The sequence below is a fragment of the Fonsecaea pedrosoi genome, assembly GCF_000835455.1.
Source record: "Fonsecaea pedrosoi CBS 271.37 unplaced genomic scaffold supercont1.4, whole genome shotgun sequence".
NCBI lineage: Eukaryota > Fungi > Ascomycota > Eurotiomycetes > Chaetothyriales > Herpotrichiellaceae > Fonsecaea > Fonsecaea pedrosoi.
In genome coordinates, this window is record NW_013550612.1 from 3,666,417 (window position 1) to 3,683,057 (window position 16,641).

Below are 16,641 nucleotides of genomic sequence, written 5' to 3' on the forward strand. Positions count from 1 at the left end.
CAACCTCGATGTTTGATACACCGAACATCGCATTTCCCGCTGTCGCGGTATCAATCTCATGGCGAAGAATTCCTAGACCATGTGTGTGCCGAGCGTTTGGACACGGTGTGTTCGATCAGGCTAGCTCGGGCTTTTGGGTCCCCCGAATGAGAGAGAGTGCTGCACACCGTGTGCTTGTGCTGCTGGGGGAAAGTGGTATGCCTCGAGCCTATACGTGTGGGAAATAGTCAGAGCCAAGAATTAGTGCGGATGTTTTGTGTGATAGACAATACGTCTAGCTCTTCTCTTTCATGTTGCCCGTCGCACTATGCTGTAGCAAACGTTCCGAATAGTTCTGCCCCAGGTGACCGACGGTCAAACCACGTTTCCGACTCCCAGCGCATGGCACATCAGGACTTAACCTTGCGATGCTGAAAACCATTCTGGCCGAACTGCACAGGTTCTCCTCCAGCAGATAACACTGTCAATCCTAGTCCGTTCCAGCCACCCTCCTTTTGCTATTGTCGAGGAAAACTGAGAGCCCACAACTTCAATTGCGAGTGGCCATGCTGGTTGGACCTGGCGTGGATTTGCATCTTGGAAGGGTGACAGTCGTTGCGTTTATTGCAGTCACAGTGGTGGTAAATGTCTCCTGCTACACCTAAGCATCAGCAAACCGACTAGGACTTGGATGACGGTCTGGCTGGAACGACATGTCAAGGGGAGGTCCACCAATACGAGCACTCACCACAAAGACGTGACCATAAGGCATGACCACGACGGTACCACAACCATGGCAGTCGTAAACACGGGACGTGTAGGTGGTGAGTGAGTAGTAAGTGCTTGTCGGACCACCTTGAATGACTGGTGCGCTGTACGCAGTGGTGGTACAGCACGCAACTTTTGGCAGGGTGGTTGTGTGCGTGCTGACAATGTTAACTCGAGGACTGTACGAGAAGAGACACTGGGTTCGCATACCCGAGGAGTGAAGTCGCCACTGCGTGGGCCTGGATGATCAAAACTGCCATCCAGGCAAGGATTACCGAGAGCGTGAAGTGCATTGTATCCCACTCTGGACAAATCAGTCGGATGAAATGACGATGTCGACCGATGCGGTCGTCAGTAGGACGAGAATGACTCCGGCAGATAAAAAGTGGCGGCAGAAGAAGATATGTGAGAATGGAAACGAAGAGGGCGAATCCAGCGAGAAACATCGGACTGCGGCGGAAAAAAAGCGTCACAGAATTCTCGAGGGGTGATCAGCCTCGATTATTACATGCCACAATACCTTCAGCCAATGACCTCTGATATGAAGTTTCAAGGAAGCCATGGTGCTGAGTGTTGTGAGACCACAGGTAATAACGTTGAAAACCTGCTCGTCAAAAAGATAATAAATCTGCTGATTCGAGGGTTGCATCTGTTTTCACATCAATCTGTCATTTGTATCATGCAGCCTTTGACCCAGCTTTTCAGTCATACCAGCAATGAGGGGTGCTACTGTACAATGCCTTCATCGAGCATTGTGAGCTCGGAAATGCTGTGCCTAGTGATATTATAAGCCAGCCCAGAGAAAGGAAGTTATTGCGTCTCTTTCGTCAAAATCATCCATCACTCAATATCCCCGTTTCAACCGTCACAGTTCTCCTCCATTACCCCTAGCCTCTTGTCCACCAGTTCACGTTGATCTTCAGATGTGTTGAGTTGTTGCTACTCGCGTTCCGAGTTCAGGGCACAGGTTGATCTTAGCGAAGACCGCTGTCGACAGTGTGTTTAATCCTCATCGCCAACCTGACCAAGTCAGCAAGCGCATTTAAGCTTCACTGTCATCACCAACTCGGAGAGTTCCTTGGGTGCCAAATCCCTGGGACCAGAATCCTTCAAGTGACGGAGAGCTACATATTGTCAGTAATGTTCCGCAATCAGTTGATCAGGTTCACATACGTGCTTGACATGCTGTCGTGGGTGAACAGAAGCCAGAAGCCGAAGACCTGTTCTTCATTAGCTGATGCCATGAGACATCAAAGGAAGGGATCAAAGAAACGCACCGGCTTGGCAAGAATATCGAGCACGGCATAAGCAATGATTTCGGAGTCAAGGCTGATGACGTGACCGCCCTCAGCAAGGCCCCAAATGCTGTCGTTTGTCAGTAAGTGGTAGAATGGGGCATCTAGAGGTACTCACATTGGGTAGAGCAACCACACAATGAGGGTATATCCAGCAATTGAAGCATAGAACGCTTTGGTTTTGCTGTCCTTGCTGGCCACAGCCTCGCGACCATTGGCGGCAAGTTGGTAGACAATCACGAGGAAAGCAATGCAGGCCCATGCGTACCAGCCCCATTTCTGGCTGTCATGGGCCTGGCCAAAAGCTGCAAATAGTCCAGCAAGAACCATAACAACGTCCGCAAAGATGGCAACCAGAATATTGGCGCCACTCAGACCTGCAAGGAGGGCGAGATCCAAGAGTAGGAGAGGAGTCGTGATGCTCCAGTCGATATATCTCGCCCAGTACACAGCACGAAGATATTCCTGATGAGTATTTGGGACTTTCTTGTGGTGCTCTGTGACAGTGTATGAGACAAACGTGAGGCCATCTCCGGTAGCCATGGCGAAGTAGGACAGGAAGGCGATGGTCGTGATGAAAGAGGTCAGAATGTGGAAGAGCCTTTTTTGCTGTGATCATTCTTGTCAGAACAGGCCTGGAGATGCTGACGAGCAAGGAGGACTTACAACTGGAACACGAAAAGCCATGCCGTAGAATGCAAGGGAAGACAGGGCCATGAGGACTACCACCACCCTAGAATTTGTGAACAACCAGTTTCTCTCAAAGACACGATGAAGCATACCACAGAGTTCTATGGCCGACATCTCCGGCCTTGAGGTAGATGGGAGGAGTTGGGATGACGGTTGGGATAGGAGCCACCGAGGTGGAAGCTGTGGGTGCGGTCTTCAACATGTCTGGATGGACAATCATATTGGCTTGTAGCAGATGAGAGCGTTACAAAAGAAAGATGTCTGATGCTTGAGTACCAAACAATGAGGCTGGCAGTTGAACGAGACTGGAGAGACAGAAAAGAGGTGAGGAACGATGGAGAGATGGAGAAATTCAAATAGCAGTTTTCAAGGCAGCAGTCAAAGACGTCAAAAGGGCAACTGGGGGGAAGGAAGCTTGCTCGTTGGTCGAAACAAAAGAGAAGTGATGGAATGGCGAGACGGAAGCAGCGATGACGAAAAGAATTCAATACCTGTTGCCCGCCTCAGACTCGGATGCCACTCATTGGATCCTCAGGCGGTCGTCATACCACCACGGGCTTGACTCTTTGAGAAAGCTAGCTGCCGTGTGATCAGATGGGTCGAGACCCTTTGATTGACCTGTGGAGAGAGTAAGAGAGTTGACTGGTCCTCACTTTTTTTACTCGGATGCTTCTTGTGACAGAGAAACAACAATTGTGTGCAGGTAGATGCGGGGGAGGTAGACGGACCAGTAGGACAAAGGCACCATGGACGTGCATCGACCAGGGTGTGGCTGGTGGAGGTTTAGGTTCCAGTTAAAGAAGCCAATCACTCCAGGCAACACCCACACCCAGCCAACTTCCTCAATCAAGTACCAAGTACCTTCGAGACAGGGGGTGTTTGCCAGCTGCTGCTTAGGTGCGGCTCTACCCGCAGCCAGTGACCAGCTTCTTTTGCTCTTTCATCCAACAGTGAGGAGAAGATGCAGCACGAGAAGGTGTCGACAGCATGTTATTGCTCCATTTGTGACGCTGGAACCAAGTGACCTAGCTGGAGATGTCATTGATATGGTACCATGAATTCGACAGGTGTCGGAAAAGGGCGGTTCACCCTCTCGTTGGACGAGGACTTGGGGAAGGTGCTTGTACCCCGTCTAGGTCAGTCAGCAGAAGCCACCAGCAGCCAAGCGGCACTTCATGACGTCGATCAACTGTGGATTTGGGAACTGCGGTGACGGAATGAGGAAAATTGCTACCACCTCTTCACCCCGTTCAGATCGTTGGAAGGTCAGACAGGTCATCGGTCCTCATCTCTCCCTCTCACTTCCCTCCATCTCAATAATCTCAAAATCATCTCTGTTCAAAAACATCTGTGATGGAAGATACAGTTTCTCTTAGTCATTCATCCAAGTGCGCCATGATATTTACCCCGCAACGGACGAGGATGGAATATTCACCAATGGCTGCAAGCTGCATGTCAAGCTCTAGTCAATTCTACAAGATCCCATGACACCCCTAGCAAATGAAATCCCTAAAAGTGGTGCTGCGATCGGGCCACCAACATCAGCTGCAAGACGATCTCGTGCTTTCCCGCAGTACGCTCCCAGCCTCTACCCCCCCACGCCATGACTAGCAGGAAATTGATTATCCTCCGGGTAGCATGAAAGGATCGGAAAGTATATCCTGCAAAGCATGGCAACATGGCTCGGCGATCAGATATTCTTGTATTATTGGTACAATTCTGAGTGAGTCTACATCTAGTGGGTAATTGGTACAACTAACCTTCCACATCTTCCAACCCTTCATTTCTGGAAATCCGTAACTGCACCTGTACATCGGCCACAGAGTGAGGGTACCTCTTTTGCTTCGGACCTCTCCTGTTCCTGTGGTTCCACCACATACCTCCAGCACCGATCGCACTTGAGACCATGAGGACTCTTGACCGTCACCCTTCCTATCATTTCACCCTCCGTTGAGATAACATCACTCGAGAATGACCAATCCGGACGGGATTCTACACTCGACTCCGGAGAATGAGTGTCGTTAATCTCTGTTGGGATTATCTCTGCGGAGGACACGACCAAGAGTTCCTTCCATGTATCTTTTGGAATGCTCGAAATGTCAACACACTTCTGCACATAGATAGTGACATCGGATGCCAGTGACTGTCCCATAAGTTTCTGCGTTCGCGCTGTCTCTTGAGTGGCTTTGACACTTGAGTTGATAGCAGCGATCTGGGGCAGCAAAGCCTCGAGTGACTGATCGTACCACCCCTCTGGCAGATGTGACCATATTCGTCTCAGGGGGTGCTCTAGTGCCTTCTTGTACTTTTCCGGGCTATGCTCCCAACTTTCTTCCACAAGCAATGGCGTGATGGGTCCAAGCATGTTCTGGAAATGGCAAAGAATGTGATGCAGTGCAGTCTGGGCACTCAAGCGCCGGTGACTCACAGGCATATCGCAGTAGATCACATCCTTGATGCCCTCAAAGTAGAAGCTCGAAAGATCAGTGGTCACCCATCGATATATCGAGCCAGATGCTTTGTGAAATTCAAAGTCAGCGTATGCCTTGCGTACTGAGCTGAACGTCAGAAAAAGATGATGCAGCGCGATTTGATCCAGTCGGGACATCCGCTCATACGGAACGAGAAGCTGAGGGTCGAAATCTGCCAGCATTCCTAACAACATCTTGAAGGTCAAGCGGAACTTGTCAAGCATGCCGTGGACAGACGACACGACGGTCTCACTAATCACCACATCCTTGGTCCACTCACTGGACGCCGCCCACAGTCGTAACGCGTCTGGACCAAGCGGGTGGACTTCGCGCTTCTGCTTTGATTGTTTCGCAGGGGCGGCGAATCCCGAAATCATTTGACTAGGGCTGATAACATTGCCGAGTGATTTGCTCATCTTCTTGCCTTGGCCGTCTAGAGTGAAACCATGGGTCGCGAGAACGCGAAACGGAGCATGTGGTTGATGTTCCACAGGGGAATTGGGGTTCGAGGCTGACTGGAGAGCCTTCTGGAATGCAATATTCGTGAGTAGGCTCGACTGAAACCACCCCCTGTGTTGATCAGTGCCTTCGACATAGACATCGGCGATTGGCGTCGGCCATGACTGACACCCCGAAGAGAGCAGGTCGTCCTTGAGCATAAAGGTCCAACTGGTTCCACTGTCAAACCAGACATCCATCGTGTCAGTGCCTCGAGTGTAGTCTGAAGCGACTCCTGGCAACCCTGGGACAACCCAATGGCTGTCGTCTTGAGGATCGGACCACCAGGCATCGATACCGCGTTCGTTGATGGTTTTGATGATGTGATCAATACTCTGGGATGTCAGAACCGCATCACCCGTGCTCTTGTGGTATATGGCCGGAATTGGAACACCCCAAGAGCGTTGCCGGGAGATGCACCACTCGCTCCGATTCGCGACAAAACTGCGCAACCGCGCTTTGCCTGTGTCTGGGAGAAACTTTACGGCATCGAGCGAGTTGAGCGCGTCGGTCCTGATCCTCGAGACGTCCGCAAACCATTGAGCCGTCGCACGAATGATGACCGGCTCTTTGGTCCGCCAGTCGATAGGATACTTATGGACGTAGCGATGCTGGTGCACTAGTCGGTGGTTGGCTCGCAAAAGCTGGAGGATGCTGTCGTTGCCCTGTTTGAACACGTCTTGTCCAGCGAGGAGACCGGGATCCTCAGGTGATGCGGTCTCATCAAAGCGGCCAGAATTGTCCACCGGGGCTTTCACAGAAACAGTGGAAGCTTTGATAAAGGGCTGCAGGGCTTCATAGTCTTCCAGACCGTGGCCTGGAGCGCAGTGCACGAGTCCGGTACCACTGTCAGCGGACACGAAGTCTGCATGAATGATGGGACGATTTGCCGCTTCTCTCCCGAAATGGTGAAGACCAGAGTACGTGCTCTGCAACAGCACATCAGAAGGAACATCTTCCATGACGACTTCCATGGACTCTCCAATGCAGTCCTGAAGGTACTGTAGCCTCGACCGGGCCACAAGCAGCGTACCATGAGTGGCTGACTTGACAAGGCAATATGATAGAGATGTATTGACGGCAATGGCCTGATTCGCGGGGAGAGTCCAAGGCGTGGTTGTCCAAATCAAGGCATGCACAGGTCCATTCGACAAAGGTTCGAACTGGTCTAGAGGGAACTTGACCAAGGCCGCAGAGGAGACATGGTCGTCCTGATACTCCAGCTCGGCTTCCGCAAGAGCAGTCCCAGAGGAAGGGGACCAGTAGACGGGCTTGTGCTTGCGATATATCAACCCATACTGGACCATTGCTCGAAACACAGTCAATTGCCGCAGCTCGAAATCCTTCTGCATGGTCTTCCAGTGATTGTCCCAGTCGCCCATGACAGCCCACGACCGGAAATCAGCCATCTGCTTTTCCACCGTCTTGTATGCAAACTTTCTTGCGGCACTTCGTATCGAGACGGCGTCGACGCCCTGTCCCCGCTCCCAGCCGTGCTTCTCCAGAGCCTTGAGCTCGATCGGCAACCCATGACAGTCCCAGCCAGGGACATAGTCGACTCTTCGGCCCTCAGCCAGCCTGGAGCGAGAAATGATATCCTTGACGATCTTGTTCAGAGCGTGCCCGACGTGCAGGTCCCCGTTCGCGTACGGCGGCCCATCGTGGAGAACAAAGGTGTCTGAGGCAGGCCTTTCCCGGCACTGCCAGGTGTAGAGGTCATCTGTGCATCTTGGGAGGTATCTGGCGAGGTCCGCGGGCCTGGGTCGCGGTGGGAACGTCGACGAGGGGAGACGGAGAGTGCTCTTCAGAAATTTGGCCGCATCTTTCAGAGGTGCTGGCATAGCACTTGTAATACCATGCCAACAAGCCAAATGACCGGCACAACAACGAAACACTAGTCAGTCAGTCAGCCACCCATGCAGCTGTAGAACAAACAGCCTAGGGTGCAGGAAACTGAGAGAGGAATTTTCCTTGAGCAGACAGCTTTGGATCAAACCAATGAATGACTCGCGCCGAAACGCGGTTTTAGCCGTAGGTGGGGTATGGCGGAGCATATTTTCGCGAAGCGCCTTTCATTTGGCATCAAAAACCAACAGAATACGAGGTTCGGAAGCAGCACAGAATTTTGTGCAATATCACTTAACCAAATTACGACCTTCTAGACCAGGTTGCTCACGCAAAGTGCTCGAGAAGCAGTCACAGGCGGAAAGACTTTGAAGGCATATTGTATTATCCATTGGAACAAGGCAGACTGGGAGAGCTCAGGTACAGCACACACTGTGATAATGCACGGAGGATGCGTAAAGTCAGACTGCGTAAGGTTGAACTGAATGCGGGAACCAACGCCAAACGCCCTCGCTAAAAGGAATGCCATCAACCAGCCCAAACAGATCACCTTCGCAGTCATCCAAGACATCGATCCTCCTCAAGGCTTCTCTGAACTAGATTTTTTGGTTTGGATCAGACCGCTGGTCGGGGTTATCCTGGAAGCCCATTCCCTGAACGAGTTTAGCACGCATACTTGGATTCAATGGTTGCGGTGGAGACTTACGTCCAGCTGCCGTCGTACAATCTTCGATCTTGCTCTGAACCAAAGTCGGCGTGCTTGAGCGCCGCCTCGATGATGGCTGCGGTCACACCAGTCCCACAAGTGGTGATGAAAGGCGTTTTGGGGTCAAGTTGTTTGCTTTCGAACAACTTTCTCAGCTCCTCTGGAGGAAGCAGCGCCTTAGTCTCGGGGTCCAGCAGTTCCTGAAAGGGTAGACTTGTCGACCCAGGCATGTGTCCGCTCTTGATTCCCGGTCTCGGTTCTGGTTCAGTTCCTTCCCACCGACCTTTGGACCGAGCATCGAGTATCTGAATCTCTTCTGAGCCCTCTTTTCCGTAGTCGTAGCCGATTGTTTTCATTTCTGCAAATTTCACCACCATATCCGTATTGTACGCCGGCACGGGATATTTGGTGATGTTGGGAACTTCCGGAGGACCGGTCTCGACCGGGTAGCCTTCCTTTACCCAAAGACGGAAGTTGTTGAGAATGTGGACTTTGGGATGGCCAAAGACCCGCATGGTCCAGGCCACCCGGGGAGCAGAGAACAAACCGAGTTCTTCAGTATCGTAGACGACCACTTCATCCTCGCGTCTGACCCCCATCTTGGACATTGCGTCTGCAAAAGCATCGCAGGTTGGCAACATATGCGGCCATTCCGACTCGTGGTCTTTTATCTCGTCGATGTCGAAGAAACGCGCAGTGGGTATTCTTTTCTGGAGGAAAACCTGGAGACCTGTTCGCTTTTCAGGGTCGTTGGGCATGAACCAGGCGGCACAGACGGGGATGACTTTGGGCGCGGTCGAAATGGCAGTAGGAGCATTCTTCTTTAGCGCTTCGTCGAGCTCTTGGGGCGTCACAAGGTAGGAGGATAAACCTCGGTAGCGCATGCTGGATATGCGATGGAGATGGCCATACAAAGGGCGACGAACTCCGTATCGCCAGAGCGGTATGGAGCCGAGGGAGGCGGTCATGTTGTAGTGGATCTAGTGATCATATCATCGTTATGTGAGACCCGACCTAGAACCAGACTGTGTCATGAGTGTGCTGTGAGGACACACCAAACCTTCGGCAGCGAGATCATGGGTTATGAGTAACTAACCCGAGCTTTGGCATGGTATCATATCTGTAAGCTCCGAGCTTTTCCTTCGCTGCTCCGCATCTGACGTATTATTAGTCCAGACATCTGGACCCGAAACCAAAAAGTATCCAGGACCCGCATCGGCGCATTTATACCGATTACTCGGTACAGTGTTCCTCGTACCTCATACCTTGTTCGACATTTTGACGCGACAACTCCTGCACGCGACAACCATGTGACAACTCCTAAATTGACGGTTCCAACTGTTACACAAACATCGTGCGCCTCAGCCTTGACGTGGTCCCGCAGAATTCTGCCTACATTCTCTCTTCGACCAGCGTCTTTCCTAAGATTCGCAGCGAAGTGTTCCCCAACATGAAGGTCAAAATCAAAACATGGCACGCCGTGGCCACATGGCGGTGGGACATGCCCGAGGACGAAGTTTGTGGCATCTGCAGAGTCCAGTTTGATGGCACTTGTCCTACATGCAAATTCCCCGGGGACGAATGCACGCTTTTGATGGGGAAGTGCGGCCACTCTTTTCACATGGTATGGTTGACTGTTTACCACCGTGCCATCTAAGCTTACATGCCTAGCACTGTTTGTTGACCTGGATACAACAAGAGTCTGCGAGGGGTCTCTGTCCAATGTGCCGTCAGAGTAAGCCTCGTTCAACCTATCGTTGGCAACTGACAACTGACCTTCCTAGAATTTGAATGGAAAGACGGTAACCGGCGATCACAAGCACAAGTGGCAGAAACGGGTTGAGCATTGCAATCTTCTTTTGTGATATGCACCTCGAACACCGCCTCAGGTTGTGTTTGCCGAACGCAATATGAATTTTTCATCGGTTGACCATCCCTTCTGGACAACGAAAGACTTAGAACATATCGTGTTACATCAAAGTATCTTTAGCTTCGGGTTGGGAATACTACTGCTCCTGGTGGTAGAGCACATGTCTCTGCAGACTGCATTCGCTACCCACCGACCTTCGAGTGGGCATGAAGACGAACTCGCTCAAGGTTCTCAGCACAAACGACGTCGATTTGCGTCCGCACAACGGAACTACTCGCTTCGGGTGCCCGAGTCTACTTCCACAACAGATGGTACCCGACCTCGACACGATATCGCTATATGATATTGGCGGTTTGTGGGGTTGGAGGGGGGCTCTTATTACCTAGAATAGGTGTCGAATCCGCCTCGACATCAGCTCTAGGGCGATTCATGAATTCAGGATTCTTCGCCCTAATACGTGTTTCAAAAGCAAGTGGCAGGCGCGATTTCATCGTTCGGACTTGCTATACGCATTTCTGAATTCACGCCAGTTTGGAAGCCGCAACATGTATCTTCACGTCAGACCACCAAATGGCTTGATGGGCCCTCGTAAAGCAGCGGGATCGCCCGCCCACGATTTTTCCTCACAAAGTGGCCGGCCCAAGCCGTCCTAGTTAGCCTGCGAGTGGGCAAGTGACAGTTTATTGCGAAACCTCGATCACTTGAAATCTTCTCTTCAACACATTGATCGTTTTGTCCTCTTAATTGAATAAAGTATTTCTTTGAGCCCGCGCCCTTTGCCACATCGCAGGAGAAGTTGCTCCTGAACATTCACCAGGCTCTTCCTTTACCGCACTTGTGCCGAGTTCTTCCCAAACTCCGCCTCGAAATCGAGCGTCCTACATTCCGCGAGGAACACAAGGGATAAGCACTGAGTTCGCGGCGTCAAGATGGACCAAGCGGCTGCGCAACCTCGGAAATGTCCCGGGCTAAACTGCGATAATGATGCCTCATCACTACAGTGCCCAAAGTGTAAAGAGATGGGCGTGGACAGTTTCTTCTGCTCACAAGACTGCTTCAAGCGGAGTTGGGTAGGCTGACCTCTAGTCTTTTGTAAGAAAGACTATGACCTATGGAGGGCCTATCGATTGCTGACCTTGCTGCCAGGCTGAACACAAAACCCTGCACAAAAGTACGAATCCCTTCCGCAATTTCATTCCCCCAAAGGTTGTGTCTAAAGTCGATCCAGAAAGCGGTCACTTCAACCCATTTCCCACCTACCCTTTCACCGGCTCGTTAAGGCCTGTATATCCTCTGTCTCCGAAACGGGAGATACCCAAGTCGATACCGCATCCAGAATGGTCGCAGGACGGGATACCCAGATACCCATACGTCCGCAAAAACAACGTCCAGACTCTCGACGAAAAAGGCATCGCGGGTATGCGCAAGGTGTGCAGGCTGGCCAGAGAAGTCCTTGACATTGCCGCTGCCGCCGCAAAGCCCGGGGTGACCACCGACTACATTGACGAGATCGTCCACAATGCTTGTATAGAGCGCAAGGTGTGTTGGGCACTTGCGGATTTGGCGATCAAGGCTAACATCCGGTTATAGTCATATCCATCCCCTCTGAACTACAACCATTTCCCAAAGTCTGTCTGCACATCTCCGAACGAAGTCATTTGTCACGGCATTCCCGACCAACGGGTTCTCCAGGACGGCGACATCCTCAACATCGACGTCACACTATATCACGAAGGCTACCACGGCGACCTGAACGAGACATACTACATCGGGGACAAGGCCAAGGCCGACCCAGACAATGTCCGCCTCGTCGAAACAACGCGCCAATGCTTGCAAAGGGCCATTGAGCACGTTAAGCCTGGGGTGAAAATTGGTGACTTTGGGGACATCATCGAGAAGCACGCCAAATCCCAGAATCTTAGTGTTGTCAAGACTTATTGTGGTCACGGCATCAATTCCTTGTTCCACTGCGCCCCGAATGTGCCGCATTACGCAAAGAACAAGGCCGTGGGAAAATGCAAGGCGGGGATGACCTTTACGATTGAGCCGATGATCTGTTTGGGTAGTTACAAGGACAAGACGTGGCCTGATGATTGGACAGCCGTTACCAGCGACGGAAGCCGCTCTGCCCAGTTTGAGCATACATTGCTGGTAACTGACGACGGAGTTGAGGTCTTGACTGCACGCCTACCAACTTCACCCGGGGGTCCAATTACGATGCCAAGTTCTGAAACGACAAACGGAGAAGCAAATGGTGATGCAAAAGCCTAAGCTGCCAATGTGAGTTCTACGGAAGTGTGACGGGGTTCAACCGATTTCACATAAGATTCTCGCCGTTCTGAACCGGGCATTTGGATTGAGTGGTTATCCTCTCGTGCTGGGAAGGGAAAAAGACAGATCCGCTGCCCGTGGCCTCACGTCTGACCTGGTGAACGAACCCAGTGAAAGACAAGTCTGTACTGATCCATTTTTCTTCGTCTGCTCCTGGATGACCGCGGCAATGCTGGTCCTAGCCAGGTTGCCTTTCTCGGTCTCGCTGCTGAAGACAAGGTGCGTATTGTCCCTATAGGTGATGAGGCGGCGCGAAAATGGTTCGAAGGCCTCAGAACGAAAACTGAGGGTGGAAGAGGTAACGAATCAATTTTGGCGGCACTTCGTGAAGGTACAGAGAAGCAGGCGCTTGTTCCATGTGCCCTCCTTCACTGCCTCTTTGAGAACTTCCCAATGTTCCTGCTGAATATCTTTCGGTGCCCATGGTTTTAATGGCATGGAGGGTTAGTGACGGGGCTGAAGGCGTGACCAACTTTGTGACAAAGGTCGACCAACAATGTTGGTTAATCAGCTTTTCTCGAACGCACGTAGGCATGGTAGGCGTATCTAAACATCACCAGTTGAGCTCAAAGGCATCCAAGTCTCTTTCCCAAGTATTCTTGACTGTGCCAACCTGCTTCATTGTCGTTGGTTGCTGGCAAACGAGTGCTCGACAAAAAGCGCTGGCAGTGTCGACATCTGAGTGGAAAAGCCTGCATTGGCATGGAGGTTGCTTCTTGTTAGACACTGGCTCTGCGTCTGCTATCCGCATGTTTATGTATCGTGTAAATTCATTGGTGAAGTATCATACGCCTGGCCACTTGCAGATGGGTGGCAGGCTATCTCAGCATCACTAGCCACAGCTTGGCTGTCACTGGCCTTTGCTTCGCCACAGCGCCACACCTGCCACTTATTTCATCCCGTTGGCCAGCACAGTCTGCAACAGCGAAACGCATTTGTACCAGCTGTCGGTCAACTAATATCTTAAATGCTGCCGTCTCTTTATGGATGCATTTGACCATGCCGCAACATGTCCGATCAGAATTATCGGAAACCCTTGTTCCTAGCCCTCGCTGGGGCAGTCGCCCTCACTGTCGCCTACTATACCTACACCCAACATGCGAAACCCTCGCGAACAGAGCCCTCGTCGCTCCACCGCAGTAATGCCATTCGCCGGCCGAGGAATAGAAGGCGAGGGCTTCGTGACTTTGAGCAGCCAAATCTCGAACACGACACAGTTGAACGAGTGATCCGCAGTCTCGAGTTGAGGGATACAAACAGAGATGGATACGGAGAATACGAGAACAGATGGTTCTTTCCTACCCCAGCACACAGACAAGCGGTGGACTTGACGCTGATCCCGTCTAACCTGAGCTCGATCAACGACTACCTCCTGCAACATGCTCCGGCACAGCTATCCCCTCAGCAGCAAGAACATCTCCTCCTTCATCTCCACGGCCTCTTTGTGCAGAACCTCCTGAACGAGGAATACCCAGACGGTTATGTCATTGGAGACGATGCTTGGACGCTGGCACAAGCCCTGGAGCGTCTTGGAGTTGGTCCAGAGATTGTTTTGCAAGTGTCGAGAGCCTTTGATGAGGGAAGGTCTCTGTTCAGTGATGAATGGAGCCCACTCGCGGTTCCCCGGCACGATCCCAGAAATAACACCGCACAGACTGATGGCGCAACGGACCAAGATGGCCTGGCTCCGCATGAGGCACTCCAGGCTCTAGCAGATCCTGGTGACGCGCATAGCGACATTTCGTCAGGCAACAACGAGGACGATCCCGAAGGCAGCCAAAATATGCTCGACCTCCTCTACCATATTGCTGGCGAGCAAGCTCGACGGGAAGGCTATATTCACCGTGGGGTTGAGTGTAATGGCTGCGGCATCCATCCCATTCGAGGCATCCGATATCATTGTGCAAACTGTTTTGACATGGACCTCTGCGAAAGCTGCGAAGCTAGCTCTGCTCATGGGAAAAGTCATGTCTTCTACAAAATCCGCATTCCAGCTCCTTCGCGAGGGAATATCAAGCAGGTTGTCCCAGAATGGTACCCTGGCAATCCAAGCGCCTTGATCTCGTCTTTGCCGGCCAGTGTATCCAAACCACTACTCGAAGAAACGCGAATGGAGCGTACCGAGATGGATGCCCTCTATGAACAATTCAAGTGTCTGGCCGGGCATTTCTTTCCTGGCGATCCTACTGGTCTGGGGTATGCCATTGATCGGAAGGGATTTGACGCATATTTCATCCCTACAACTGGAGACAAACCTTCGCCCGCAAACTTGATCTACGACCGGATTTTCGCCTTTTATGACACGGATCAAAACGGCCTTATCACCTTCGACGAATACGTACGCGGCCTCGCTCGTCTGCAAGACAAGAGTAGGTATGCTCGGCTCAAGCGCATCTTCGAGGGTTACGATCTAGACTCGGACGGTTACGTGGACCGCAAAGACTTCCTTCGCATGTTCCGGGCGTATTTCGCACTCAGCAAAGAGTTGAGTCGGGAAATGGTCGACTCTCAGGAAGATTTTGGGTATACCGAGGAAGAACTTCGAGATATTGTTCAAGGAAGCCAGCCCATCAGCGCTGCGTTTGGTGGCGGCAATCTCTATGGTCACGAATCCCGGAATGGCCAAGGCAAACAGCGTCAGGCGAACGGAGATTTGCAACTCTCGAACGGCACGAATGGCGTCCTGCAGCCGGATCGTGATATGAGCGGAGATCGTGCACGGGCGATCGGGAACGCCGCACTTGGCGGTCGGACCCGGAACCATCCTTTCAGATCGTTCAGACAGGAGCCTCCGGAGGACGAACCTTTGATGATGCTCCCAATGGGAAGCAACTTCATGCAATCAGGGATGGAGCATGATGAGGTACCTGCGGCAGAGTTCACAGGTCCTAATGCTCCACTGCAGACACATGCTTGGCCGCCTGTCCGGACGCCAGAGCCTCAAGATGTGACCGAGGCATTGGGACAAGACGTGCCACTAGACGAGATAACGGATCCCCTGGACCGGACCAGAGTTCTTTTTGCTCAGTCCCAACGTCTTGACGCTGAAGGTGACCGGGCCGAAGAATCGTCACGCACCAGGGCTATCGAAGAACGATGGCGCCGCCGACAGTTTTACCTCGACAGCGAGGAAGGCTTGACCAAACCTCCAGGCTACACCGAACCGGACAGTTCAGACGATGACGACCTATCCGAACCCAAGAAGAATGGTCCTAGTGATGTTAGTCCTCGGAGGGCGTCCATGGCGTCGAGGTCTTCGTCCAAGGTTCGCTTTGATGATAGTGCCATCGAGGGAGACTACGAGACACGATCGAATGCGTCGTCTCGGAGTGTTCCTGTCAACGAAAGATGGGGTGGCTATGAGCTAGGCCAGGCCGAAACAGATATTGGTAAAGACATTCTCTACCAAGCTGTGCAGCAGGGGTTTAACGAGTTGCTCGATTTGCTGTTTAAAGAAAAGGAAGACGAGTACATGGAAGCAAAACAGACTCGTGTGGATCGGCATTGCTTTGAAGTTGAGAGAGATAGGTTTGACCGACTGCTTACTGAAATGGGCGTTGCGGATCAATCTGAAGAGGAGATCATCGAGATGATAAAACAAAGAAGGGAGAGCAAGGAGGAGCAAAAGCAGCCGATCAATGGTGCTGCAGAAGTGCCAAAACAGCACAACGGCGCTCTATTCCCACAGGATTCCGAAGATCATATAGGACTGATGTTCGGATCTCAAGGTCTGCTCCTGAGACCGGTACAGGCGACCGAAGCGAAAGGACCCTACCGCGACCCGACTCTTCCACAGTTTCGACCTAATGAACCGGAACCACCGAGTCTGGCCTCCAATGTGGTCCCTCCTGCGCCTGCGCTGGACCAGCGGCCAGATCCTTTTGCAGGCGACCCGGCAAAAGCTCTCGAGACGTTCTACCTCTGGAACCATCATGATGTTGTCGATGCAGAAGAAGACCGCCGTGGTGGCCCTGGGAAGTTGAGTTTTGCAGAGTTCCAGCGGAAAATGGTGTTTGAAAACGAGGCGTCCAAGGTTTTAGGAGGGAAGAGCAATTGCGACTGCCATGAGACATGGGAGAGCAGTGCAGACCTAGGAAAACTGGCCTTTGTAGGTACTTGGTTGGAAATGGCCAGTTTCTAGGGCATGTTATATCAGGTTGGTGCTGTGGTGGCCTGCGTTTAGCTTTA

The 16,641-nt window shown here is 51.9% G+C and overlaps 5 protein-coding genes across 5 annotated transcripts; 2 read left to right on the top strand and 3 right to left on the bottom strand.

Annotated features, from left to right (window-relative positions):
• Positions 1–1,789: 1,789 nt before the first annotated feature.
• Positions 1,790–2,952, bottom strand: Z517_07125 (uncharacterized protein; the record flags this gene model as incomplete). Its single annotated transcript, XM_013428863.1, has 6 exons — positions 1,790–1,871; positions 1,921–1,967; positions 2,025–2,112; positions 2,161–2,651; positions 2,709–2,775; positions 2,825–2,952. 6 exons carry the CDS (start codon positions 2,950–2,952, stop codon positions 1,790–1,792), a joined length of 903 nt encoding a protein of 300 aa, XP_013284317.1.
• Positions 2,953–4,512: 1,560 nt separating this feature from the next.
• Z517_07126 (isoleucine-tRNA ligase) lies at positions 4,513–7,542 on the bottom strand (the record flags this gene model as incomplete). The annotated part of the gene is made up of 1 exon (XM_013428864.1): positions 4,513–7,542. One exon carries the CDS (start codon positions 7,540–7,542, stop codon positions 4,513–4,515), a length of 3,030 nt encoding a protein of 1,009 aa, XP_013284318.1.
• A 584-nt stretch (positions 7,543–8,126) lies between these two features.
• Positions 8,127–9,136, bottom strand: Z517_07127 (uncharacterized protein; the record flags this gene model as incomplete). Its single annotated transcript, XM_013428865.1, has 2 exons — positions 8,127–8,199; positions 8,253–9,136. 2 exons carry the CDS (start codon positions 9,134–9,136, stop codon positions 8,127–8,129), a joined length of 957 nt encoding a protein of 318 aa, XP_013284319.1.
• Positions 9,137–11,051: 1,915 nt separating this feature from the next.
• On the top strand, positions 11,052–12,393 carry Z517_07128 (methionine aminopeptidase, type I; the record flags this gene model as incomplete). Its single annotated transcript, XM_013428866.1, has 3 exons — positions 11,052–11,192; positions 11,269–11,661; positions 11,713–12,393. The coding sequence occupies 3 exons, from the start codon at positions 11,052–11,054 to the stop codon at positions 12,391–12,393; spliced, it is 1,215 nt and encodes a 404-aa protein (XP_013284320.1).
• Positions 12,394–13,462: 1,069 nt separating this feature from the next.
• Positions 13,463–16,594, top strand: Z517_07129 (uncharacterized protein; the record flags this gene model as incomplete). The annotated part of the gene is made up of 1 exon (XM_013428867.1): positions 13,463–16,594. The coding sequence occupies one exon, from the start codon at positions 13,463–13,465 to the stop codon at positions 16,592–16,594; it is 3,132 nt and encodes a 1,043-aa protein (XP_013284321.1).
• Positions 16,595–16,641: the final 47 nt, after the last annotated feature.